The sequence below is a fragment of the Chrysochloris asiatica genome, unplaced genomic scaffold (genome assembly GCF_000296735.1).
Source record: "Chrysochloris asiatica unplaced genomic scaffold, ChrAsi1.0 scaffold00003, whole genome shotgun sequence".
Lineage (NCBI taxonomy): Eukaryota > Metazoa > Chordata > Mammalia > Afrosoricida > Chrysochloridae > Chrysochloris > Chrysochloris asiatica.
This window is the reverse complement of record NW_006408521.1, coordinates 26,777,754-26,786,037: the sequence shown is the minus strand read 5'-3', so window position 1 is coordinate 26,786,037 and position 8,284 is coordinate 26,777,754. Positions and strand designations below refer to the sequence as shown.

The window sequence follows — 8,284 nt, the reverse complement described above, 5'->3', positions numbered from 1 at the left end:
GACTCCAACCCCAGACCTACCGAGGTGTGGCCGCAGGTATGAGATCAGCCACAGTCCTACAGTTGCGATTCTTGGCAGGGGATCAATTAACGATGGCGCATCTTATCTTTAATTTGGGCTTCGTGTTTACGCTGTTATAGTTCGTTATCTGAGCTATGATCCGGACAAAACCCCAGAGCTGCGAAAACAAACCAAGCACTTTTGGAAAAACTCCGGAGGCGGAGCTGGCTAACCACTCCCGGTGCGCATGCGCAGGCATCCCAAAACCGGAAGCAGTGCTGGTTCGTTATGGCGGCGGCGACGGCAACCGAGGGTGTCCCGGCGAGCCGAAGTGAAGAACCGTCTCGAGGTACCTGGAGTCGTCCCGCGGGAGTTCCAGGACTGTGGATGCGGGCCGCATGAGGGCGGTTTGTAGTGAAGGACACTGGAAGGCGAGGCTGAATGTGTGGTTGGCTCACCTGCCAGGTGCTGGCGAGTCGGAAGAGCGCACCTGGGTGTGTGCGAGTGTGCCCAGTCAGGGCGCCTGAGATGGTTTGGCCAAGGGATTGGCTCTGAGAGAGGTGCCAGTACACGGGGCTGGAGTTGCTGGGTCAGGTGGGGCAAGGTCAAAGGAGGGATTTGAGGTTGTGGCAGATGGAGAATGAGCCGATTTGCTTGAGTGAGACCGGTGGAGGGGTGCAGTAAGTAGCTCTCTGGGCTCCATTAGAACTGGAGGTGGGGCAGGACACTTACTCCTCCCTTGGCTTAGATGATGCTGTCGTGGAGACTGCTGAGGAAGCAAAGGAGCCCGCTGAGGCTGACATCAATGAGCTATGCCGGCACATGTTCTCCAAGATGGCCACGTACCTGACTGGGGAACTGACAGGTGAGACGAGCCCAGGAGTTTGCGGACCCGTGCCACTGCCTACCAGCGAAGTTGGCTCTGGGAGACCTGCAGTGTGCTTTGGCAGCATCAATCTGCAGCTCCCTCTTCTACCCCACATAGCCTGAGGCAGGCATGTTGTGAGTTTGGGCAGTCATGAATGGGACAGAAAGAAGCCCATTTCTTTCTTGCAGAACTTCCAGGAACTACTTTCAGACTCACATACGTGAATGTTTAAGGCGACCCTGTGTTGGCTTTTGTTTGGTGCCCTTGAATTGGTTCTGACTATTGTGACACTGAGTCCCCAGAACTAAACCTTGCCCCACTGGTGCCCTCCTTAACAATCTTTGCCATGCTTGAGCCCGTTGTTGCAGCCACTATGCCAGACCATCTTGGTGAGGAACTTGTTCCCAAAGTATGTGAGATGAAGTCTCGCCTTCCATCATTCTGGCTACACTTCTTCCAACATAGATTTGTTCACTCTTTTTGCAATGCATGATATATTCATTATTCTTCACCAACACAGTCACTCAAATGCATCAACTCTTCAGTCTTATACACTGTCCAGTTTCCACACCGGACCAATAAACAGCATTCTTATCGATGGAGAAAAGATTGAAGTTGTCAAGGACTTCATTCTTGGATCAACTATCAACACTCACGGAAGCAGCATTCAAGAAATCAAACGACATATTGCATTAGGCAAATCTGCTGCACAAGAGCTTTTTAAAGTGTTGAAGGGCAAAAATGTCAGCTTGAAGTCTAAGGTGCGCTTGACCCAAGCCATGATATTTTCAATAACCTCATATGCATGTGAAAGCTGGACAGCAAATAAGGAAGACTGTAGAAGAATTGATGCTTTTGAATTATGGTGTTGGAGGAGAATATTGAAAGTGCCATGGGCTGCCAAAAGAACCAATAGATTCATTTTGGAAGAAGTGCAGCCAGAGTGCTCATTGGAGGCCAAGATGACCAAACTTCGTCTCTCATACTTTGGACATATTGTCAGAAGAGAGCAGTCACTGGAGAAGGATATCATGTTTTGGTAAGGTGGAGGGTCTGAGAAAAAGAGGAAGACCCCCAACGAGATGGATTGGCCAAATGGCAGCATCGATGGATGCACACATGGCAATGGTAGTGAAGTTGGCCCAGGACTGGGCAGTGTTTCATTCTGCTGTGAATAAGGTCACTATGATTCGGTACCAACTCGATGGCACCTAACAACAACAAATGAGATGATTGAAAAGACCAAGGCTTTGGTCTGATGCCCCATAGTCCTCAAAGTGTTATCTTTTTTTTTAAATGCTTTAAAGAACTCTTTAGCAGCAGATTTTGCCCGGTACAATACACTGTTTTCTGACTGCTGCTTCCATGGGCATTGATTGTAGATCCAAGTAAAATGAGATCCTTGACAACTTGAATCTTTGTAATTTCATTTATAATGATAGTGTATAGACTAATGCTGAGACCAGCACAAGAGAATTAAGGTCTATTATTAATCCTGGTGTGGCACTGTAGCATAAGCATTGGATTTCTAACCACAAGGTTGACGGTTCAAACTCACCAGTGCTCCTTGGAAACCCTATACAGGGTCACTGTGAGTTGTAATATTAAAACAATATTAATCAGGAAATGCTTCTTTGGCAAAGAGAGGTATTTTGAGGAGTGAAATGATAGAAGCAAGCAGTTTATTTGGCTAAAACAGTGATGTTTACTGGATTAAAAAGAAATGAGATTGGGAAATGGGAATGACCTGAAGATCTAGGGACCTATTGGGTTAGGCTGAGGACTTGATGACCCACCCATAGAGTATGATTCATTTCTTGATCAAATATGTGTTTCTAGTGGGCATGACCCATGTGTCCGGGAGGGTCCAGAGTACAGTCTGGTTCACTGTGACTTATTAGCATTTTTTTATTTTATGATGTTTTAGGTGAAAGTTTACAGGGCAAATTGGTTTTCCACTAAACAATTTATGCATTTTTTTTATTTTTGGCTTTAGTAGTAATCCTCTTGATGTAACAACACTCTTTCTATTTCCTCCCAAGGTTCCCTGTTTCCATTTGTCCTTCTTTCCTGCCCCTTCTTGCCTCTGAGGTGTACTTTTAGGCAAATGCTGCTCTTTTGGCCCTGTGTAGTTGATTGTTTTGAGGATTGCATTTCTCACAGGTATTTTTGTTCAGAAAGATAGGTCTGTTTGTTGTTTGGCTGAAAGGTGATCCTGGGGTTGGTTCAGTTCCAGGCTTGAAGGATGTTTAGGGGCCATAGTCTAGGGGTGGCTCATATACATTATATCATTTTACTTCCCTGGGAAAGGGCTATGAGCTAAATTTGTGAACCAGAGTCTGAGAAAAGGCTTGGTGCAGAATAGAAAAAAATTGTGAATCTCTAATTGATTGGCCTGATGATTTACTTATTTTATTTTGGAGCAAGAAAAGTCAAGTAATAAAACCTGTAATTTTTCATTCTCTCTTAAAATTACAAAGTTTTGACAACAGTAGGCCCCATTGTTGTGAGGTCATAATTGACTACAGTAAACAGTTGTTTCCTTTAGAGAGGACCAACACTATTCAGTTGGGTCACCCCACCCTCTGCCCATCTTGTCCTCCTTCTTGAGTTCATTGTCATTTGTCACTGTTCTTATACTGTTGTTTTTATCAGTTGTGGTTTTCTATGCCAATGTCTCTAATTAAAACTGGTTAAGTGAATGATAGACTAAGAGGACTACATGGTCTGAGAAGTAGGAGAGGACATAATTTTTTGTGGAAGTGAGTAATTTTCGTATACATTTAATATGCAAGCACCTGGCTTGCTTAAAGCCCAAACTGACAACATTGTTTTCATACTTAGCAGGGTTCCTCTTTCCAGCTTCCCTATTTTCATTAATGGCACTACCCCTCTTTCTGTGGGGGTTTTTTGTTGTTGTTGTTTTTAAGCTTTTTATTGCGAATTTTGTGAAGGTTTACAGACAAGACCATCAGCTTTACGTTCAACAACTCATACATTTTGTTTCATCTCAATAACTGCAATACCCTTAATGTGAAACAGTTATCCTGCTTCCTCACTGTGGTTCCCACTTGCCTTCCACCCCCCTTCGTATCCCTTCAGTTACCTTGTCTTACAGCCTCAGACATAGCTTAGAATCCTTCCACCCACCGATACCCACGTCAGCATGTCTTACAAATTCCACTTGTGTAATATTCTCGCAGGAGCCCTGGTGGTGCAATGATTAGCACTGAGATGCTAACCAAAAGGTCTGTGGTTCCACCCACCAGCATCTCCATGAAAGAAAGCTGTGGCAGTCAGATTGCATAAAGATTATAGTGTAGGAAACCCTGTGGGAGTTCTACTCTATATAAGGTCTTAGTGTGTCAGAATTGACTCGATGGCACACAACAACAACAACAACATTCCTGCACCCACAATCTCCTTTCTATTCCTTTTACAGTCATGGCCTCAGGCCACACTTCTCATCTGTCTTTGGTTGCCCTCCCTGCCCCCAATCCACACTCTCACTAATACCAAATCGTTGTTGGCAATTGTGCCATCAAATCGGTTCCACCTCACAGCTACCCTGTATAGTGTTTCCAGGAAGTGGCTGGTAGGTTTGAACCACTGATCTTGTGGTTAGCAGTCCAGTGTTTATTCTACAGCACCACACCAGGACTTAATGCTACCAAATTAGTCTTTCTAAAACAAGGGTTACTTGGTTTTTGGGAAATTTCTGCAGGTGACCATTTGCTTTGAGGGGATGGGAATTGAGGATTTGAAGAGGAATCAAATGGTTTGGAAAAGTCACTGTAAGACCATGCAGTAGTGCATTATACACAGTCATCAGTTGGTTTCTGAGCAGCGCTAAGGGCCTAGTTGATGATGTACATTTATCCTTTTAATGCTATTCTTCCAAATACATGTTTTTATTCTTTAGAAAAGGAGATACTAAGACTTTTTATTTACCACTTTTTCGTACCATGTGAGTTTATGATTTCCCTTTCTAACCAAGATCTTGAAGCTTCTGAATTTTGTTGTTTGCTTAGTTTGCTGATTTTTAGTCTGAATTTTGTGTAGACTTTCAAAGCAAACAGCAGACTATAAATGTCATAGATCAAAAGTGGTCTGCTCCTTTGATATTCCCTAAGTGCTGCTTTAAACTATAATTTGTCCTATAATGTGACATTCCAATAATCAACGACAGATCTTAAAAAAGAAATCTCATTTTCTTTTATTTTAAAGCCACCAGCGAAGATTATAAGCTCCTGGAAAACATGAATAAACTAACCAGCTTGAAGTATCTTGAAATGAAAGATATTGCTATAAATATTAGTAGAAACTTAAAGGACTTAAATCAGAAGTGTAAGTAACATTTTTTTGTTAGTGTGTAATATGTATTATGTGTGTAATAACCTGTTGGGCATAGGACTGCCGAGAAGAGGAGGGAACATGGCCTCTGTCCTCAGAGAGCTCGTTTTCTAAAAATCAATTACAAAGTTAAGGGGAGTTTCTTACGTTCTGAGGACTAGCATGCTTTGATAACATGGTTATTTTTTATTTTAAATCTTAATTTTGTCAATTTGTTCTTAGGGGACAGAGGGTGTGCTATTTCCATCATTGAATCTAAATTTTAACAGTTCATTCTTGGAAAAGAAGTGGGCAGAGGAGGGGTGATCTGATTCCAGTGAATTGATTTAATAACAAAGTCCATATAACTCTCGAAATAGAAAAACAAGAAAATCTATCAATGGAAAAAGCTAATTTAGAGTGGTGGATTTATTTTCCACTGACTTATATTGATATTCCTTCCGTTTCTAGGACACACTTTTCATTGTTTGAGAATACTCAAGAAACTGAGTCACTAATGGAAAGATTGCTTGAGAAACAAGGAAATAAAAAGAAAAGAATGTTAGTTATGAGAGAAGTTTACTTTGTTTGAGTCACAGTGGTGTCTGACCAGTTAGCTTCTAAAGCATCTGCCCTACTAGTGATCAGAACTCAGGTCAGCCCACGTAGTCTTCCTTAGGCAGAGCAGTTAGAGGCACTAGCATTCTTTTTGCCTATTTTCTTCTATTTAATTTTTTTTTTTTTTTACTAGTTTAATATATTCCCCTATACACATACACAGGGCAGATCATCAGTTTTACATTCAACAAATCATACAACTTGTTTCATCACAATGATTAGAATCCCCTCCATGTACTATCAGTTAACAGTATTTCTCTCTATTTGCTTTAGCCCTTTTTTTAAAAAACCACTCAGGCATGTATAATAATTGACACCACCAAAGGGCACAAGGCACTAGCATTGTTGCCGATCGGTTTTTATTGATCCCCTACAATACGGTTTGTCTTTGTCTTTAAGATGCCGGATTGCAGCCTTATCTGGAGCAGATCAATTTAATTGAGGAGCAGGTTGCAGCCCTTGAACAAGCAGCTTACAAGTTGGATGCATATTCAAAAAAACTGGGTAATTTTTATTCCTATTTTGGTTTGATAAAGAGTATTCCCTGCCAGTGTGACCCTAGCCAATATGAGTAGGTAACATTTATGATGTGTCTACCATATCTTTAACCTTCATGTCAAGATTAAAATTTTTCATATAAAAGGTTTGTAATCCTAAACCCAGTAAGTTATTATTATTAATATTACTAACAGAAATAGTATTTCCTGATTATTTAATGATATATCAGGCACTGTTCTTTGTGCTTCTGAAGTACTGTTTTTTATCCTCTTACGAATGGATGTGATGAGCTCACAATTTTCACCACCATTCTCCAGGGGAGGAAGCTGTAGTTTAAAAGGTGAAACTACAATGTGCTCGAGGTCACATTGCTAGTGTATGAAGAAGCCAAACTAGGTCTTTTTGAGCACAAAGCTCCAGCTCTTAATCACCGCTCAGCAGACGGAAGAATCTTGATTATTGTTGAGTCAATTCTGACTCATAGTGACCCTATGTAGGGTTTCCAAGGAGTGGTTGGTAAACTTGACCCACCAACCTTGCAGTTCAAACCCATCTTAACTGTCCAGCACATTAACCCACAAACACCACACCAGTGTAGAAACATAAGTTGTCAAAACAGAAACTGGCTAAGTTAAGGGTTTTCTTAAAGGATTCATTTTGCTTTCAGGAGGAAGTGAGTCCTGTGAGTATTTGTTGACCCCTCTAGCCAGTGCGTTGACTTGCTAACTGGCTCTGACTCATGTCTAGGATTCAAATGGTTGAACTTGGTTTTGTCCTAGATATAATTTATAGATTATTTTCTTCATTAATAACTGACTACGTGGAGTCCTGGTATGGCGCTGTGGGATCAACACAGGACTAGTAACCATCAGGTCAGCGGTTGAAACCCATCAGCTACTTCTGGGAAACCCTATACAGGATCACTAGGAGTCAGAACTGACATGATGGCACTAATGATAACAACAATAATTGACTATTTAAAGAGAGTGGTTTGCATCAGGCTGAAGTTTGACATGGTGGTGATTTAGCAGTTTCATTGTCCACAATTATATTTAGTAAATGGTTACTGGGAACCTTAATATGTAGAAGGCATGTTGCCAGGTTTTTTGAGGTTTTATAAGAAAAAGGGAATCTGTTAGGGTTTTTTGATGGCCTTTTAAATGTCTGCATCTTTCAAAATTGGTTTCCTGGAGTGAGTTGTAGGGATAAGAAAATAAAAGGAGAAAAATACATTTATACTTTGTGAGCATTTCAGCCTGGGAAAGTCTGGCAAATGCAGTTTCCTGTCCTTGGAATCCAGTAGGTCAAGTCCACGTTGATTCGTGGCGGAGCTGGATTAGCAGGTGCTATTGACAGGGCTCGAGCTTAGTGAAATGTGCTGGGTTTTGAGTTTTGTGAGTGAGTGCACTTGACTTCTCATTTTAAGTTGTGTTACATTGGTGATCTGTTTATTTGGACAGACTATGAGAGTGAAGCGGATAGATTTGTAAAAAAAAAAAAATATTATAAGGTGTTTTTGAAATTGGCCTGAAATACTAACTAAAAAGTCTCTTTTTAAGAGCCAGTATTAAGATATATCTTTCTCTCCTCCTCTCCTTTTCAGAAGCCAAGTACAAGAAGTTGGAGAAGCGATGAAAACCCAATTTCTATGGGACAGAGTCCCTTTTTTAATGTTAAGAATGTTTTATAAGATCTGAACCTTGGGGCTGATGGAATTGTTAAAACCACTCAAAAGGAAGCTGCTGGAAGATCCCTACACTGGAGTACACTGGAGAACTGTGTCTATTCCCTCAGAAACTCACACTTAGCACTCCTTACCTTCTACTGGAATGTTCTACCATCTGTTAAAGACAGAGACTCGAAGTTCAGAGTGAACCTGGGCTTGCCAGTGGGATCAAATGAAAGGACCGATCATCTCTGCTAGTAGCACTTCATTGTTTTCTTAAATGCCAGGTCTTTACTGTATAA

General features: G+C 41.4%; 1 protein-coding gene across 1 annotated transcript; it reads left to right on the top strand.

Moving 5' to 3' along the window:
• Positions 1–288: 288 nt before the first annotated feature.
• Positions 289–7,951, top strand: LOC102824882 (biogenesis of lysosome-related organelles complex-1 subunit 2-like). The gene is made up of 5 exons (XM_006831466.1): positions 289–349; positions 749–865; positions 5,096–5,215; positions 6,218–6,322; positions 7,920–7,951. The coding sequence occupies exons 1-5, from the start codon at positions 289–291 to the stop codon at positions 7,949–7,951; spliced, it is 435 nt and encodes a 144-aa protein (XP_006831529.1).
• Positions 7,952–8,284: the final 333 nt, after the last annotated feature.

Coding starts and splice junctions, on each gene's coding strand:
- LOC102824882 (XM_006831466.1), top strand. CDS start 289: ATGGCGGCGGCGACGGCAACCGAGGGTGTCCCGGCGAGCCGAAGTGAA. Junction 350..748: donor AAGTGAAGAACCGTCTCGAG/GTACCTGGAGTC, acceptor CCCTTGGCTTAG/ATGATGCTGTCGTGGAGACT. Junction 6,323..7,919: donor TGCATATTCAAAAAAACTGG/GTAATTTTTATT, acceptor TCTCCTTTTCAG/AAGCCAAGTACAAGAAGTTG.